The 18,867-nt window shown below is 49.1% G+C and overlaps 1 protein-coding gene across 14 annotated transcripts in view; it reads left to right on the top strand.

The window, feature by feature from the left end:
- Positions 1-18,867, top strand: part of PRR5L (proline rich 5 like) — a 166,569-nt gene that overhangs the window by 107,625 nt on the left and 40,077 nt on the right. For 9 of the 14 annotated variants that reach the window (XR_014837061.1, XR_014837060.1, XM_005652805.4 and 6 more), the window contains one exon: positions 12,972-13,020. The exons of the other annotated variants lie outside the window; for them this stretch is intronic. Coding sequence is in view for 7 of the 9 variants with exons in the window: in XM_005652805.4 (XP_005652862.2) it covers positions 12,972-13,020 (49 nt within the window). In the remaining 2 variants the exon portion in view is untranslated. The remainder of the gene's footprint in view (positions 1-12,971; positions 13,021-18,867) is intronic. 14 annotated transcript variants of the gene reach the window in all.

The raw sequence follows: 18,867 nt of genomic DNA, 5'->3' as shown, positions 1-18,867 counted from the left end.
GTATATAGTGGCGGGGGTGGGGGGGGTGCATGCAGAGGGTAGAAGGTTGACGTCTGGTGGCTATCATTTATTCTGTAACTATTTCTTATGCCCTGCTTGACCCTTAGGCACCGTATTAGGCAAGATAGTCCAGCGGTTGGGACCAGGCTGCTGGGATTTTATCTGTTCTTCTTCCTTTTACTGACTAGGTGCCTTACCAACTTCTTAGTGCCTTAATTTCCTCTTACGTGGAACATGGGTAGGACATGTGGCTAGTTCCATAAGTTTCTTGAGCTGATGAAATCAAGGCATTACATCGATAGATTGTTGGGACAGGGTTGGAACGCACGGAGTGCTTGGTACGTGGAGCTCTCAGCACCACTGTCAAGGCTGTTACTCTCAGTACTTGTAGGTTTGGGTGATGAAACCCTCAATCAGACACGGTCCTTGAGGAATTTAATGTCTTCCAGAATTTTTCCAGGACGGTAGTGTTCACTGCTCATTCATTCATCAAAATTGAGTGCCTCCTACATAGCCAAGCAAGACAACAATGAGCAAAGACAGATGGGGACCCTGCTCTCCGGGGGTTTATATTCAGCTGGGGAGGGAATCGTGAGTCAGCGGATCACACGTGTACACTCTCTCGATGCACCCGTGACGGCTACTCCAACACAGCTGATGTGATGAAAGCCTCTGTTGGTTGGACTTGCTCTCGCCCCATGGGCCGGGGGTGGTGATGTGATCTGAAGGTGGGTGTGAATTAGGTGAAGAGGGCTCTGGGTGGCGGCACCTGCAGGTGCCAAGGTCCTGTGGTGGCAGTGAGCAAGGCACACAGAGGAGATCCATGTGCACGGAGTGCTGGCGCTTGGGTGGCGGCGTGCTCGCGTTTGTGTTTTGGTCAAACGAGGGCAGAGAGCAGGCAGGGCCCAGAGCCTTGGAGTCTTCCGAGGCAGGAGGTTGAACAGCAGGACTTTCATCAATGCCCTGGTGGTCACTCCTCTCGGGTGTGTTAAGCGCCAAACAAGACGGCTAGAGACTCAGCCCTGGAGTGGGCAGAACATCAAACAAAGCCATTATTCGTGTCTTGTTTATGTTAAGACCTGTGTTAAGGGTCAATGAGGTGTCTTAAGAGCTCTGCTTTCACTGAAATCTTGAGGGCTCAGAAGTAAACAGAGTTGTGTTAAATTTCTACCCATGTTCGAATTTCACATAATCGTTGAATTTCACATAATAGTTCGACAAATAGGGAAAGAGACAACTGAGATCATCTAGTCCAAGGCCTACTTTTACGGAGGAGGAAACAGGCCCCACGGAGAAGCGGAGAGACAAGGGCAAAGCTGGGTCAGCCAACCCGGGGGGTTGCAAGAACTGAATTTTACTCCAAGAGCTAAGATCCCGGCCTCTCCGTGAGCATTTCTTAGCTCACAATAGACGTCTAAATAAATAAAACAGTGACTCAGGAACGTGCTAATTGTGCCTCACATCAGGGGACTGATCCTGAAATTGTACTTAAAACCTTTGTTTGTGGGCAACTAGGAAAAGGACGGGCCATGCCAGATTTCACCAGCCCTGTTAACCCATGGGCTGCTCCCTCAGGCATCCAGCAGGTCTGAACAGGTGAAGCCAGCTGGAGGACCTGGAGGATGGAGGTGAGAGCTCACCCCCTGCCCTAGGGAGTCCCCACCCGAGAGAACACAGGTCCCATGACATACCATCTGATTTCTCAAGAAGAACCAGATAGTGAGATTTTTTTTTTATGTGCCTGTCTTTTCAATCCTGATAAATAATCCAAACGTCCCCAAACATTGATCCAGGCCAAAGAAAACACATCCGTGGGCCAGGTTTGCCCCGTGGGCTGCCTATTTGGGAGCTCAGCCGTGGCTCGTGTGGGGAGGCATCACCAGTGTATGACCGCCCCGATTCTGGCACGAAGGCCACATGAGTCGGGGGCAGGGACGTGAAGGGAGGGGCCGGGAAACATGCGAGGCGCCTTTCACATACATCCCATTCACCCCTCCTCACTGTCCTGTGGAGGCAGCCCTTGTTCTCAGTACCTAGTCTATGCACAAAATGATGGGTAAGAGAAACACAGTAGCTTGTCCAGGGTCACGCAGCCATGAACGGTAGAGTCAGCATGTGAATCCCTGCCTGACTTCGCCACCTGTGTTTGTTTGCTCAGGCTGGCATCTAAATCCTAGAGACTGGGTGGCTTCAACAACAGACATTCATTTCTCACTGTTCTGGAAGCTGGGAAGTCCAAGGCCAAGGAGCCGGCAGATTGGGTTCCTGGTGCGAGTGGGCTTCCAGGGTGCCATCTGGCTGTGTTCTTGCATGGCCACTTGGTGCACACGAGTGGGAAGCGAGAGATCGCTGAGGTCCCTTCTTCAAAGGATGCTAATCCCAACATGAGCGGTGAGGGTCCTACCTTTTAACTTCACCGAAACCTAATGATCTCCCAAAGGCCCCCATCTCCAAATACCATCACATTGTGGGGACAGGGCTTCAACATAGGAATTTGGGAGTGGGGGGAGACCCAGTTCCATCCATAGCAGAAGCTATGCTCTGCACACTAGGTGGTAGTGTCAGCGGGGGTCTAGGCTGGAAGAAGGGTTAAACCGATGCCCTTGATCTTTCTTCCTGCCCTTGTACTCTTCTTATTCCTGGACCCCATCTCTCACCATGTGCTGTGATTCCTGACACCCCTCTGAGGACGAGGACACTCCCTCAATTCTCCTTTTTGGTATTGGGTTTTAGGGGGCGGGGGCTGTCAGATGTTCCTCTCTATGCTTGAGGCAGTTTTCAGGCTGGCGAGAAACACATCTGATTGGGGTTTGAAACGAGTTGCCTGGATGTGAATTGAGCCCAGAACTAAGTCAAAGCTGTCAAAAACCCAGAGCTTCGATGACCCTTGCTCCGGACCCTCTGCCCTTCTTCAGGATGGTCTTTAGAATGGAGACGGGCTTTCCCATCACAGACTCTCAGCGTGTAACTGAGAACATGAAACTCATCCCAGGCACCTATGTGACCTGGTGGCCCCAAGTTGAATGCAGTGAAGCCACGTCTGCAGGAGCCAACACGGAAATAAACACAGCTGCCTTTGTTTCAGTAACCAAAGCACCAAAACAGACATGCTACGCTCTGGCTCCATTCCACCAGACAGGTTTTGATTTTTCTTTCCTCTCTTTTTTCTTTGAGAAGCCCTGTTGACAGAGTACAACCACAGACTCACCAGTGTTGAGGCCTGAGAAGGCGGGTGGGGGCACAGGCAGCAGGGATGGGGGGGGGGAGATGATGCAGAATGAGGGAAGGCTCTTCATCTCAAGCCCGTTTTTCAATCAAAATTGTGACGGTTCCTTGGGCAAGAAGATCCCTGCCAATGTTCAACCTGTCAAGAGCTTTAGGGTTAGAGAGATGGGGGGTCAAGTTTAGACTAGTTGTGTGATGGTGGGCAAGTGACTTCCTCTCTCTTTTATTATTATTGTTTCTTTTATAAAATGGGGATAATGATGGCATCAACCTCATGGTGGATGGGAAGCCCCAAGATCGTTGGAAAAATATCATTAGGACAAGATCCAGGGTGTGGTGGATGTTAGCTATTGTTACTCCTATTGTGAAAATTTAGCAATAAGCAAGCGATAAAGGCTGACTGGGTATCACCCCTGCGAGCCAAGGGCAGTGTGATGCATTGCCCTGTGAACAGTACTCTGTGGAGAGTTCTCTAACTGATTGGGTGAGGTGAGCTGACTTTGAACTAGAGAAGTTCCGGACGGGCTCCTGCAAGAATGTGCTGGGCTGGACGTGTGGGTGAGGTGAAGTTCTCACAAGGAGAGCCAGCTGTTTCTCCTTTCGGCAGAGGAAAGAACAAGAGGAAATGACTCTCCCAGTTCTTCATTCTACTCCAGCCAAAGAGTAATAAACTTTGATGGGGTATCCAAGTCCAGTGTCAAAGCCTCAATCAGCTTTTCCGGGTCACCCCGGCCAACCCTGGCCATCTTTCTAACTATGGAGTTAGTGTGGATTCCACCAGGAAGAATGGATTCCTGTAAATACTAGCCAGTGCAAAGGATGCCCAGGAGGGTAGGTTTTATGTAGCTGGGTCTTGAAATGCAGTCATTATAAGACATGTCATTGAAAATGAACTCTTTAGTAAAACGTTTAGCAAGTAGACTTTAGGGTAGTTCTGAGGTAGACTTCAGGTAGACGTTTTGGACTAAGAATGGTCAAGTTCTAAAACACATTATTAGATCAAGAGAAAGGGGTGGAGGAGTTCCCTGGTGGCTCAGCAGGTTAAGGATCTGGGGTTGGTTGTCACCGCTGGGGCACAGGATTGATATCTGGCCCAGGAACTTCCGCATGCCATTAGGGCAGCCAGAGAGAGAGAGAAGGATGTGGCGACCTTAAAATGACCTTAAAAAAAGTCTTAACAAATTCATGAGGAACGTCACAGCTCAATAAAATGGCAAATTTTCCCTAAGTTAGTCGGGGCTGTGGTCTGTCAATAGGGAGATCATAAATCAAAATATTTTCTATTGAAGCTGCCTTAGAAAGCAGGGCTTTGCACATTGTTATATCCCTAGAGGAGAGAAAATGACCTCTTAGAATAAACACGTTCTGGTGAGACCCCTCAGCATCACAGGCTACATTTCTGCCTGCCCCGGTGGGGGCTGGACCCGAGTGTCCTCTTGGTGTAAATTCTCTGTGGGGCACTGATGTGGTTTTGGACACCCCTCTGCCGCCTCGATCCTAATGTGGCTGCCCTTTGGCACTGGGGACAAGTCTGGGTTAGAGGTTTGGGTTTCACAAGCTTTCCCAGGGACAAGAGCGGCCAGACTCTGACACAGAAGCATGCTCTTGCTAAACGTTCTTTTCAGCCAACGATTCCACGGATCGTAGGAAGTTAGGGGAGTGTGAGAAAGCTACGATTTATGCGTCCTGCTTCTTAGAAGAACCTGTGCCAGTTGGTTCTTAAAAGTGCTTTCACTTTTTGGTTGGCTGGGGTGGGGGTAGAGGGTGGGGTGGTTGATGCTTTTCTTCATTTAGTCCAGGAATAGGTGTGGAGCCCCCTGCCAGGTACTGGACCAGGTTCTGGGGCAGCCGTGGAGGTGGATGGTTCTTGCACTCGGAGATCTTAGCCAGAGGGAGAGGGAGACGGTGAATAGGCAGCTGTCACTCCATGGGCAGATCCCAGGGTGCTGGGGGACTTGGGAGCGTGGGCACGTGATTAGATTGGGGAGAAGGTCATACCAAGGTTGAAATCTGCAGCCGGGGCAGGTGGACGTCAGGTAGAGAAGGACGAGGGAGGATCTGAAAATCTTGCCTCTCCTGTCTCCAGACCCTTTCACTCCTCCAACCTCCTGGGGAGATTTTTTTGTTTTTTTTCCCCCTCTCAGTAATAAACTCAGCGATGAGGTTTCCGGAAACCAGAGATGAGTTATCTGCAGCTGGCCCTGGGGCAGGAAACTCACATTTTCCTTCTCCCTCCAGCCACCCTGCTCTGTTCTTGTTGGCAGGGAGGTGTCTTGAAGGAAACCCCAGAGATTTTCAAGGAAAGAGGAGGTTCCAGGAACGGAGCTTGATCTTTGACAAGTCGGAGTTGAGCCATCCTCATTCTGAGTCAGTTGGCTGCCTGAGGTCCCCCGGGAACCCCACCCCTGAGGGTTCCAGCTCTGTGTGTGTGTGTGAAGGGGTGCTGGGACCCACAGCTGGGGGAAGAGCTGGCAGGGGAGGAGAGAGTGCCCACAGGCTGGCAGAGGGGACCGTCTGAGACAAGTTTCCATGAGATAATGAGAACAGGCGCTAGTGTGGCATTTATTTAGTGCACGCCAGGTTCTGTGTGTCTAATTCTTGTAAAACCCACCACACCCCTATGAGCCAGGTGCTGCTGTATTCCCTGCCTTGTAGATGAGGAAATAGAGGCATAGGGGTGTGGAATAACTGGCCCAGAGTCACAGAGCCAGTTCGTAGCTGACCTGGGACTTGAACCTGAGCCTTCTGTGTTCCTTAACACATAGGAAGTGGGTTACAAGAGGCACACGGCTGGTGTTGTCCAGATTTAGGCCTGATTCATTGGACATAGATGCATAAACAGAGCTAGAGGCAGTGGGGTATTGTCTTCTGAGGATCCTCCTTGGGAGGCTTCAGGGCAGAAATTTTTTTTTAGCCTCCTTTGCTCTGTCTCGGTGTTGACACTTTGTGTCTTGCTCTGGTTGAGAAACAGACTTGCCTTTGTGGGTAGGAAGAGCAGTTAGAGTAAAATGTCCACTCAGAAATGTCTGGGGCTGGCCCAGGGGATGGTTGGCCTGCACAGTGTTTGGAAATCTGGGCATCTCCCCTAAAAATCCAGGCTTTTCTGGAAGGGTTGCTTTGGGCAATGCTGGGCCTGGAACTGGTCAGCAGGCGTGGAGCCTGGCTGCTGGCTTTAGTGGTTTAGCTGCAGCCCCCTCTGTCCGTGCCCACCTGCTTCCCTCACTCACCTTCCCCGCCGCCCCTGTGAATGTGGAGGTACCACTGCCTGACATTCTGGTGGGCCTTGGTTTCAGTTGGGATCTGCCAGTGTGTGGTACCAGGTAAGGCTCTGAGCATCTGTCTCGTCATCTGCAAAACAAAGATAAGTTCCTACCTTCGAGGCTATTGGAGAATTCAAGATGCTTTGGGCCCATTGCTTAGCACAAAATTAGGAGCTCTGTAAATGCTCTTTGTTGGTTTTCTCCGTCTTTTTCACTGTCCCCACTGCCACCCACTGGGGTGCTGAAAACAGGTGTGAGGGTTCTGGCATTTTATTTGAGTCATGCACAGCACCTCTGATGGGTCCCAGTAGAATGGGCCAGCAGGGGAAAGGGGCATTTCCATGTGTTACTGCTTAAAAGATGCCTCAGCCTTGAAATATGTTCTGGGGCAAAAGCGAGGTGGGTGGTCATCAGAGTTTTTGTTGTTGTTGTTGTTGTTTTTGTTTTGTTTTGTTTTTTGTCTTTTTAGGGCTGCACCACAGCACATGGAGGTTCCCAGGCTAGGGGTTGAGTCAGAGTTTGTAGCCGCTGGCCTACACCTCAGCCACAGCAACATGAGATCCGAGCCGCGTCTGCAACCTACACCACAGCTCACGGCAATGCCGGATCTTAACCCACTGAGCGAGGCCAGGGATTGAACTGACATCCTCATGAATACTAGTCAGGTTCCTTAACACTGAGCCACAATAGGAACTCCTTTTTTTTTTTTTCTGTCTTCAGGTCAGACAGGCAATGGCTGGCTATACTGTCAGGCCCAGGACTCTGAGGACCCCTGTTGTTTCTGGACCATGAGGGGGATCTAGCTGGTTCCTGGGTATTTGGGGGCAGCCCCCGATTGCCCGATGGCACAGCAATATTTAACCCACTGGTAGGGTTTCCCAACTCATGCTGGCTAAGCTTCAGCCCTGTGGCACCTGTCTCCAAGCTGCTTCCTCATCCTCTGGGATTGTGCTGCCTTGGGGAAAAGGCAGCTCGCATTCAAGGTGATTTCTCTCCGTCATTTCTGCCACTCCCTGCCCTGCCTGCCATCTGGTCATCCCTGGGCCTCTTAACCAGCTAGAATCCAGCTTGGGCTGGGTCTCGTTTACCTTCGAGCCCACAGAAGGGGGAAGTTGAGCTGACAAGATGGTGAGGGGTGAGATGGCGGGTCTGTGTGATAACAGGAAATCCTGTCATCTGGGGTGGCGTCTCACCCGGCCAGCCTAGAGGGAGAAGGGGTGAGATAATGCAGACCAGTGGGTGAGTTGGTTCCCCATTTCTCCTTGTTATGGTCCTTTTGGCTTCCGACTGAACTTCGTGCCCCGTCTCCCTTTTGGGTTGGGTCCCATGCAAGCATTTGCTTCCCATTACCCTTAGGTCGCCACTTCTTCCTCTTTCTAGCACAGTGGCTGCTGGTGGTGGCGGTGTTGATAGTGGTGGTGGAGGTGGTGGTGGTGAAACTTGCCAAGCCTTGCTGTATGCTGGGCACTGTTCTAGGAACTCATTGTTCTAGAATCAACTCATTAGTCCTTGCAATAATCCTGTGGAGCGGGCACCCTTATCATCCCCAAATTCCAGTCAAGGAAACAGGTATAAGGGAACATAACATCCTAGGTTTTAGGAATCAGGATTTCCATCCCTTCCCTGTCTAGGCAACCACAAAGCATGGGCTCTCTAATTCTGTTGTCTTTCTTCTGCTTTTCCCTTCTGTTTTGTGCTTTACAAGCTAAACTGGCAAACCTAGTGAGGAAGGTCACAGGGTGAATGGCCCCTTTGTGAATTCAGGTCTTTGCGTCTCGAATGCCTTGAGACTTTCCATTTTGGGACAAGATGGTGCCCCTGTCTCCTGAGACAGTGGCCCCAAAGGGGCAGAATCATTGTCTGAGCTCTTCTATTCTTCTTTCCTAGCGCTTTGCTCCGTGTTGAACACATAGTACGCTTTCACTAACGGGCTGTGATTTGATGACTTAACTCACGGGGTCCTGATGTGCATTGGTCGCCTTTTCCTTTTTGGGAGGGGAGCTACTGCCGATTTGCTCCCAAAGATGGTACCTCAAGGCAGAGGAGTGGAAAATCTCTTTCTCTTGGTTCAGCGGAGACCAGGGTAGAGTTTTTCAGAAGTACCCTTTCCTTGTAAACCAAGTGCAAGCAGAGTCAACACAGACTATAGAAATAGATGGTGGATCTTGCGCTATGACTCAGCGGCGGGCTGCTCTGGGCTTGGCCGGGCCAGCTCTGCCCATTCCTCACCCGCCCCCACCTCTGTGTTAAGTTCTCGGGTTACCAGGCTGAGGTGGGTTTGCATTGGCAGTTTCTCTGCTCTTGTGGGATTCTCTATTCCCCTAGGACAGTCTGTTTCCTGATATTGTGCCCTTGATGTGGGAACGCGCTCCCACAATTCCTCCTCGGCCTCAAGCCATGGGCTGGTAACCTTGGGGGTAGTTATCGTTAATTAAAAAAATGTTTTTAATGTTTTTGAGTAGGATGTGTTCACAGGGTACCAAAACACTGAAATGTGTAATGAGATATGCTGTGAAGGCTCTCCCTCCCCCATACCCCAGAAACCCAGTTCCCGCTCCTCTGCCAAAGATAACTTTTATTACAGTAGTTTATTGGCTATCCTGCAGAGCTGCTGCTTCTTCTTCTTCTTCTTTTTTTTTTCTTTCTGCTTTTTAGGGCCACACCCCTGGCATATGGAGATTCCCAGGCTAGGGGTTGAATTGGAGCTACAGCTGCCGGCCTACACCACAGCCGCAGCAACCCCAGATCCAAGCTGCGTCTGCGACCTACACCACAGCTCACCGCAGTGCTGGGTCCTTTAACCCACTGAGTGAGGCCAGGGATTGACCCCACGTCCTCATGGATACTAGTTGGGTTCGTTGCCTCTGAGCCACAGCGGAAGCTCCCATGGAGCATTTCTTTTTCTTAAAGTATTTTTTCATAGTTTCATTTCCTTTTCATTTTAGTGTTACTACTTTTTAATTTTTTTTGGCCACTGCATGCAGTGGCTTGATGAGGGATTTCAGTTCCCAGACCAGGGATTGAACCTGGACCACAGCAGCAAAAGCACTGAATCCTAACCACTAGGCCACCAGGGACCTCCCATACAAGTATTTCTTTATTCACTTTTTTGAACAGTCACTTAGGTCTTCACTGCATGAATAACCCATAAGTTTTTATGAACACTTTATTGGTGCACATTTATGTTGATTCCTGTATTTCACTGCAGCAGAAACACTATATGTATATGCACTGACCCTGTCTAACTCATAATGTGCCCAGACAGAAATAAGACAGAATTTTGTAAGGGTCAGAGCAGCTTACTGACTTATCCTCCCAGGGCAACAGAATGTTTACTTAAATGACCAGGTAGCGTCTATTCCCTTCTGATAATTCCGCATAACAATACCTAGCGGAGAGGGTTTTGAACTCAAGATTTTTTTTTTTTTTGCCACGCCCATGGCATGCGGAAGTTCCAGGCCAGGGATTGAACCCATGTCACAGCAGTGACCTGACCCACAGCAGTAACAATGCCAGATCCTTGACTGCCAGCCCACCAGGGAACTCCTGAACTCAAGAGTTGATAAAAAGGATAATTGTGTGGTTTTCCTATAAGACCTGGTTACAGTCCATCGCATTTAACATCTGTAACGCAGATTCCCACATCCGAGTCTGGTCCCACCTCAGTAAAGGAGTAGGAATCACCCTTATCCACGTGGCGGGGGCACCTCTTCATATTCTCCTTCTTTATCTCGTCCATCACCGTCTTGCCGCCCCTAGCATGGCTGCTGCTAGCTGCTGAGTCCTGTTTTGCTGTGCCTTAGTCTTGGCATTTGCAACAAGTTCACTCTTTAGTCTCTGCTCCTTTGCCAGGCAATTTCTAGCTCAGGCTTTGTCTTCCTGAATGCTCTGTAGAATTCTCCCTTGGCCATGGCTTGCTGCAGTCCTGGCTGCTCTCCTGGCCCCATCACCGCAGGCTGCATCTTTTCTGCCCTCCCTGGCAGGTAGGGAAGGAGACTTCTTAGATGCCTCTGTTACTGTGAAAGTCCCTGGGCCATGATACTTGTCTAATCATGTCCAGCCCCCGTTCATGAGAGTTACTCTTCTGCCTTGCTCCGGGGTGCAGTGGGGGATTCATAGCTCTTGACTTTGAAGGCCTACCCTTGTTGCTGACCTCTCTCTCTCTTTGCCTTTTACCTGAAGCATCTTCATGACCCCAATTTGATAATGTGTAATTTGGTCTTAGAGACACGCTGGCCCCTTAGCCTTGTGCAGCCCAAGATAGGCTTGAGAAACTGTTAGCATTAGCTCATTGTAAGAGCTTGTTTTTCCACTTTTTTTTTTTTAGGGCCATACCCACAGCATATGGAGATTCCCAGGCTAGGGGTTGAATAGGAGCTGCATCCGCTGGCCTACACCACAGCCACAGCAACCCCAGATCCAAGCCTCGTCTGCAACCTACACCATAGCTCACTGCAGCGCTGGATCCTTTAAGCTACTGAGTGAGGCCAGAGAGCGAACCTGAGTCCTCATGGATACTAGTCAGGTTTATTACTGCCGAGTCTGTTACTGAGTTCCTTACTGCTGTTTTTCCACTTTTTTTTTTTTTTTTTTTTTTTTTTAATCGTTTTGGTTTTTTAGGGCCACTCCCATGGCATATGGAGGTTTCTAGGCCGGGGGTCTAATTGGAGCTGTAGCCACCGGCCTACACCACAGCCACAGCAATGCCAGATCCGAGCCGCATCTGTGACCTACACCACAGCTCACGGCAACGCCAGATCCTTAACCCACTGAGCAAGGCCAGGGATTGAACCCACAACCTCATGGTTCCTAGTTGGATTTGTTGACCACTGAGCCACGACGGGAACTCCTGTTTCTCCACTTTTTGATGAAGCTGGTTTCTTCTCCTATGGTTTTTAGACTTCCTAGTGGCCACGAAGACCTCCAGCCACCAGAAGCAACCTCTTTGCCTTGTTCTGTTACAGAGCCTCCCTCTGGGGCTACTTCCAGTCTGAGAGGTGCCTCTGGCCTCGAAGAGCACCTGCGACTCTCCTGCTCAAGCCCATTCCCCTCGTCTCTGTCAGATTCGCCCACCTCTGGGCCAGGCCCCGGCTTCTTTGGGGTGGCCTTCCCAGAGCCTGACGTTAACAGGGATGTCAACTGGTCGGTGTCCACGACCGACACGTTTTCTGTCCTGGGAAAGGAAGATACTTTCCTGGCTGAGCCAGGGTTTTCAGCTTTTCAGGGCTCTTTGTGTGGCAGGTCACAGCTTCTCCTTCTTCTTCTGACTCAATCTTAGGATGTCTCTCTTCTGCACATTGTAATATCTCGCCGTAGCTTCCTGTTTATAGCTCCGTGTGGGAATGTGCTTTTTGTTTGTTTGTTTTCTGAGGAGTTAAGACCCAGCTGGTGCTGTTAGAAACTTGAGCGCGTATTCCTTAAAAACCATGGCCAGTGAGGAGTTCCCGTCGTGGCACAGTGGTTAACGAATCCAACTAGGAACCATGAGGTTGTGGGTTCAATCCCTGGCCTTGCTCAGTGGGTTAAGGATCTGGCGTTGCCGTGAGCTGTGGTGTAGGTCACAGATGCGGCTCGGATCTGGCATTGCTGTGGCTGTGGTGTAGGCCGGTGGCTATAGCTCCGATTCGACTCCTAGCCTGGGAACCTCCATATGCGACGGGAAGGGGCCCTAGAAAAGAAAGGAAAAAAAAAAAAAAAAAAAAAAAAAAAAGACAAAAACCATGGCCAGTGAGATGCATAAAGGAAATTGTTGAAAATCATGGAGACTTTTTTCCTGGGGAACTCATTGGACTCTTGATTTTAGCTTCCTCACCTTGTTTGGATCAAATTGAAGAAAGAGTCTTTCCCATCATGGCGCCGCGGAAACGAATCTGATAGGAACCATGAAGTTGAGGGTTCGATCCCTGGCCTTGCTCAGTGGGTTAAGGATCTGGGGTTGCCATGATCACAGACATGGCTCAGATCCTGCATTTTGCTGTGGCCTGGCATAGGCTGGCAGCTTTAGCTCCGATTCGACCCCTAGCCTGGGAACCTCCATATGCCGTGGGTGCGGCCCTAAAAAGCAAAATAAAATAAAATAAAATAAAAAAACAAAAAAAAAATTACAAATGGAGGAAAGAGCAGTGGGGATCATCCTATGATGTGTCAGGAAGGAAGGAAGAAGTCTGGTGCCAATACCTCCATTGTTAATCCCGGGCTGCCTCCACCTCGGTTGGAATAAGGAGCTGCTGGGACTGCCCTCTTGAGCTGCCTGTTATCTATAAAGTGAACTAAGGAGCAGATGTCCCTCTAGGATTTCCATCACCCCCATTCCGTAGTGACCTTAGTCGGGGGGTATTACTAGGGCCTAGGGAAGCGCGCTTCCTTCTCAGGCCTGCCCTGGGTCCCTGTGCCACTGGCGAGCATGCCAATTGGTCATGCACCCCTGAACTGGACTCCAGGAGCTGTAGCATCAAGGGCTGCTTGACGGTTTTTCTCTCTCTCCAGGCGGCTGCTGAAGAGTGAACTTGGATCATTCATTACAGACTATTTCCAGGTAAGCTTTGTGGATCTGAGCACCTGTCATAGTGTACATGTGGCTACATGTACCTAAAGGGATGGCCAATACTGTGTACCCAGACATGCCTTCAATATCCAAAGTTATGTATCCTGAGTTCCTAGTATGTGTTGGGCACTGCTGTGCAGCCCTACTATGCGCTGGGCACTGCCATGCAGCCCTACTTTGTGCTGGGTACTGCAGGGCAGCCCGACTATGTGCTGGGCAGTGCAATGCAGCACCTGTGGAGGCATCTGGGACAAGCCTGGCCCCTGCTCTTATGGAGATTATAGTCTCAGGCAGTGGTTCTTAAGATTTTGGTCTCAGAGACCCCTTTACGCTCTTAAAAACAGTCATTTATTTGGGTTATCTCTATCTTCACAGTACTAGAAATTAAATGCGAGTGGCTGTACAGAAGCCTTAATTCAATCAAATGATAAATCTACTCCATGTTAGCATAAACAGCATTTTTTTTTTTTAAATTCAAAATAAAACAATAGAGGAGTGGCGCTGTTTGACGTGTTGGCAAATCTCTGCCTGCAGACTGGAGCCTCACGTCTGCCGCAGTCACCTACTGTGATCCTGCACGTCCCATAGTCTCTGGAAGACTCCATGGTGGAGGATGCAAGGCACATAATGGCTTAGTGTTGTTTGGAAATCATTTTGACTGTGTGGCAGAGGTCGGGGGGTGCCCCGGGGGGGGACCCTGAATCACACTTTGAGCACTGCTTCTCTAGCAGCTTTCCCTCCTACCCTGTGTAAGGTACCCAACTCAACTGAATGTAATTCTCTGTCCCTTTAGCCAAGGTCTGTCTTGTCACTGAGCCTCTTGGTCTGTCCTAATAAAGGTAGAATTGGATCAGACAGTCTAATATCCCTGCCGCCTAAACACTCTTATTATGGGACTAAATGAGTTCAGGCTTCCATGTTTGAGGCTGGTCGCTCATCCACTGACACAGGCTGCCTTTCTGACTCCAACCAAACGCGTGTGCAGGGAGGGCTTGGGGTTGTTGTGTAACTGACTGGGTGACACTTGTGTGAAGTCACACAGCCCCCACTTTTACTTGTTAGCTAAGTGGTCCTGAGCAAGCTGCTTTACCTCTCTGTGCCTCGGTTTCCCCATCTGTAAAATGGAATATGACCTACCTGATAGGTCATTGTATGGTTTGTGTGTGAAATAACGCAGACAAAGTGCTCAGCGCACAGTGGAGGGGGGTGGGAGGCAGCACAGCTCAGAGGGGGGTTAGAGCCAGACCACCTGGTTTCAAGGCCCAGCATAGCCACTTCCTGCTGTGTGACCTTGGGAAATTACTGTACCTCTCTTGTTTTGGTGTGTGTTCTGTAAAAATGCAGATCATAGGACCTAACCTTATAGGGTTGATGTGATGACTAAATTATTATTTGTAAAGTGCTTAGAACAGTGACTAGCACAGAGTAAGACAGAATAATAAGGGCTCATGAAATTTCATTAAATCTGTATGTACTGATCTTTGAACAACCCAGGTTTGAATTGTCCACCTCTCTGCAGATTTTTCTCAATAGTAAATACTGTAGCAGTGCAGAATCCGTGGTTGGTCGAATCTGTGGGTACAGAAGGCAGACTACAAATTGTACAGAGTTTTGACACGGTGGAGGACTGGTGCTCCTAAGCCCCTCGCTTTGCTCAACGCTTAACTATGTACATGTTTATCCGTCCCTTTTAATGGGAAAATGACATAAAAAATACATAACAAATTGGTTTCAAGGTGCTGACATTCTGTATCCAACGTGAGTGTACTTTTACAACAGTTTGAAGAGTTTTTAGGTTTTCAGAATTCCCTGGTGGCGTAGCGGTTAAGGGTCTGGTATTGCCACTGCTGTGGCATGGGTTTGATCCCAGGCTGAGCGCATGGCCAAAACAAAAAGAGTTTTTAGGTTTTCAAAACAACACAGGCATCCTTTCATTTTCTTTCCTTAAGTCAGGAAGCTTAAATTTTTTTTTTTTTTCTTTTTAGGGCCACGCCCACGGCATATGGATTTTCCCAGGCTAAGGGTCTAATTGGAGCTACAGCTGCCAGCCTACACCACAACCACAGCAACGTGAGATCCTTAACCCACTGAGCGAGGCCAGGGATCGAACCCGCAACCTCATGGTTCCCAGTGGGATTCGTTTCCACTGTGCCACAACGGGAACTCCCAGGAAGCTTAAATTTTTATGTGCGCCTTAAAAAAATAAAAAATGTCAGTTATTACAGACACACACACACACACCCAGAAGTGTCCAATCTAATTTTTGACCAAGCAACACACACACACACCCACACACCCACACCCAGAAGTGTCCAATCTAATTTTTGACCAAGCAAGACCCAACAGAAGCCTGGAATTCAATCAGGTCAAATGTCTCAGCTGCTTGAAAGTAGGCTCCCATCCAGGGAGAGACAAAGATTAAGAAAAGATAATTAGTCACAAATGTGAATCATTTCGGTTGCCCTTGACTCAGAGGTCAGTCTTGTCTGCACTCTCTTCTCTTGCTGCCTCTGGTGACTGAGTTTTAAATCCAGCTACAGAGAACTGGTCTTTCAGTCCTGGAGAAACCCGCTGGCCTGGCTGCCTTTGTTGTTGACATTTAAAATAGACACTGTTCGGTGTGGTTTCCACCAGGTTTGAGATGTTACCCCTCAGACTGATAGAGAAGGGCATTTGGGTGGGGATTTGTTTATCGGGGAAGCCCAGAGGTTTGGCGTGGGGGCAGTTAATGCTACTTACAAAGTATGCTGGACACTTGGTATGACAGCTGGTAACCACATGTCATTTTGTATTGAGAGCTTAATCAGAGACACTGCAGAGTGAATACCGAGTCTCTTTCTAGGGGTGTGGGGTGGCAACCAGCTTTTGCAATTTTGAATCTGGGTTTTCCTTTAGTTTAAGGTGCTAGACTGAAGAAAGGGCTATCCTCACTGCTGATTGAAATGAGGTTTCAAGTCTCATGGGGGCCCAGAGCCTTTTTTCAAATGTGTTTGGTTCTCCAGTCCCTAGAAATTACCTAGGACACAGTAGATGCTCAATAAAACTTCTTGGGCGATTGGGGCGGGGGTGTTGTCTGCCCATGGGTACATGGGAGATTTTAGGTGTGCACACAATAGCATTAAATAACATTCGCTTTGGTGGTTAGAAAATGTTTCCCTTTCTTATTTTCCTTTTGTGCTTCTGACCACACACAGAGAGTCTTGGTTTGTGCCCTGTGTCTGTTACACTTCGGCAAGACTTGGTGATCTCTTGGTTAAAAAAGAGAGAACAGATTCCAAATTTTGTGTCTTCAGCTAGCAGCACAAATTAGGATTTTGTAACATCATTTTGTATGCTTTGCGTTGATCCTCAAGTTAACACTCTATTTAGGGTCAGTGATGTGGCTATGGTTTCTTTTTCAAACCTATTTATGTTTTGAAAAAGTGGATTGATCGACGAAAAATAGTCCACAAAGAATCAAGAGTGAGTGTCTGGCTGTGGCCACGTGGTGCAGGTGGTTCAGGAGAGATTTGGGTTTGCAAAGTCCCATGCTAGGCACCCCTGGGAAATGGGCTGGTTCCAAAACCGGGCCAAGGAGAACTCTTCATGTGAGGAGGGAAACCCAGGAGCGGGGGAGGCTGATAGAGGTGACCTTGGCCTTCACACGCATCTGTCAGATGAAGTTTCAAGCAGAAAGGTCAGAATGGGCTCCAGAAAGGAGGATTGGAAGAAGGTCTGGGGATAAGTGAGGAACAGAACCCAGGAGTGGAGAGGTAGAACCCCAAAACCACAGGCGGGACTACTGGGGAGGGTGGCGATGGGGCTCTTCCTTGTGGAGCATCAGATGGCTCTTCCCTGCTGCTGCCCGCCCGCCACCTTGCCCTGGTGCCCCCCTGCCCGGGGCATCTGCACTCAGCTGTGAGGTTTCTTCTGGGACCCAGAACCCTTGACCCAGGGATCACTGCTTATAAAAACCCTCACTGTGGCTCTGCTTTTGAAAGTGGACATTCTCAGAGTTCCCAGCGTGGCTCAGCAGAAACGAATCTGACTAGGATCCAAGAGGACGAAGGTTCGTTCCCTGGCCTTGCTCAGTGGGTTAAGGATCCCGCATTGCCATAAGCTGTGCTGTAGGTCGCAGAGGTGGCTCAGATCTGGCATTGCTGTAGCTGTGGTGTAGGCCAGTGGCTACAGCTCCGATTCAACCCTAGCCTGGGAACCTCCATATGCCGTGTGTGTGGCCCTAAAAAAGACCAAAAAAAAAAAAAAGTGGACATTCTCCTTTTGCAGCTTTAAAGAAAGACTCACAGAAAGAATGTCTTCAGTGAAGAATAATGAAAATGACCTGAGGTGAGGGTGGGGGAAGGCAGGTGGAAAAAAATGGTGCTTCTCTTGTGTCTGCACACAGAGGAGACAGGCGGAGATGGATTTCCAGAAGACACTGGATGGAAAACCTTTTGCCCTTTCCAGGACTGATTTTCCTTTTTCCTCTGTTTTGAATTGTTCCAGGAAGGAAAATTGGGGTTTCCAACAGGCCCTCTATATGCTGGAGGCAGCTCTTAGGAGTAATTGGTCCCCGTTAGCTTTGGAAAGTGATGATAGGAAATGCTTTGCATTTTTCTATTACCTGATTAAGTACCTTGGCAGTCCAGGGCATGGAGATGGGAGAGGTTGCAAATAATACTTTCTGTGTTTCTGTCTGTGTTGTGTCTATTGAAAACTTTTCCCTTAGGCCAGAAAGTTAAATGACTTTTGGTGGAACCAGAGGTTGGCTTGATACAGAAACTCAGTGTATCTCTACCCCGAGTCAGTGGCTTTGAACAAGGTGGTACCTAGGAAAAGGGGAAATATAACCACTGTACTTGTCCGTAGGTCATGGATGGCCGGATAGTGTTGGGTAGAAATATTTCCATCTACTGCTCATACCTGTGGCAGCCCCAGGAGGCCAGTTGCCCCTTAGCTCATCATTATCAGAGAAGACTCATTCAGGGCGGGTGGCACATGGCAGGGAGCTGAGGGAGAGACCCACGGAAGTGTCCTGGTCACCATAGAGTTTGGAATTTAAAGTGTAGGAATATAGATGTTTTGCAGGAGATCCCGTCATGGCGCAGTGGAAACAAATCCAACAAGGAACCATGAGGTTGTGGGTTCAACCCCTGGCCTCGATCGGTGGGTCAAGGATCCGGCGTTGCTATGGCTCTGGTGTAGGCCAGAGGCTACAGCTCCAATTAGACCCCTAGCGTGGGAACCTCCATATGCTGCGGGAAGTGGCCCTAAAAAAGACAAAAAAAAAAAAAAAAAAAAGTAGATATAGATGTTTTGCAGGTAACACACAGCCTAACATGAAATGACGGTCTGAGTGGATTGGCAAAGACTTAAAAAAACAGGCCCAGAATACATATAACATTTAGGGACAAAGAGAGGACTTGTAAGAATGCACAGAAATTTGGGTGGAGAGATGGTAGAGTGGGGAAAATAATTTTTTGATTTCCAAATCCACACTGAAGGGGGGAAACGTTTTAACTCTTCTTTAATCCTCCCGGGAAGGCTTCTGAAACCAAGATTCCTGAAAGGGGAAAAAGGCTAATGAGGTGGGGAGAAGGTAAGAAGGGACCATCCCCATATACTCGGCTTTGAAGTAAAACTGGGGCCGGCGGAGTTCCCATTGTGGTGCACTGGTTAATGAATCCGACTAGGAACCATGAAGTTGTGGGTTCGATCCCTGCCCTTGCTCAGTGGATTAAGGATCCGGCATTGCCATGAGCTGTGGTATTGGTCGCAGACGCAGCTCAGATCCTCTGTTGCTGTGGCTCTGGTGTAGGCTGGTGGCTACAGCTCTGATTCAACCCCTAGCCTGGGAAC

The sequence above is a fragment of the Sus scrofa genome, chromosome 2 (assembly GCF_054392235.1).
Source record: "Sus scrofa isolate SSC_HxYL_T2T_F1_AM1 chromosome 2, Sscrofa_HxYL_maternal_Yorkshire_Landrace_v2.0, whole genome shotgun sequence".
Lineage (NCBI taxonomy): Eukaryota > Metazoa > Chordata > Mammalia > Artiodactyla > Suidae > Sus > Sus scrofa.
Note: the sequence above shows the minus strand (reverse complement) of the source record. Positions and strands in the feature narration are given on the sequence as shown.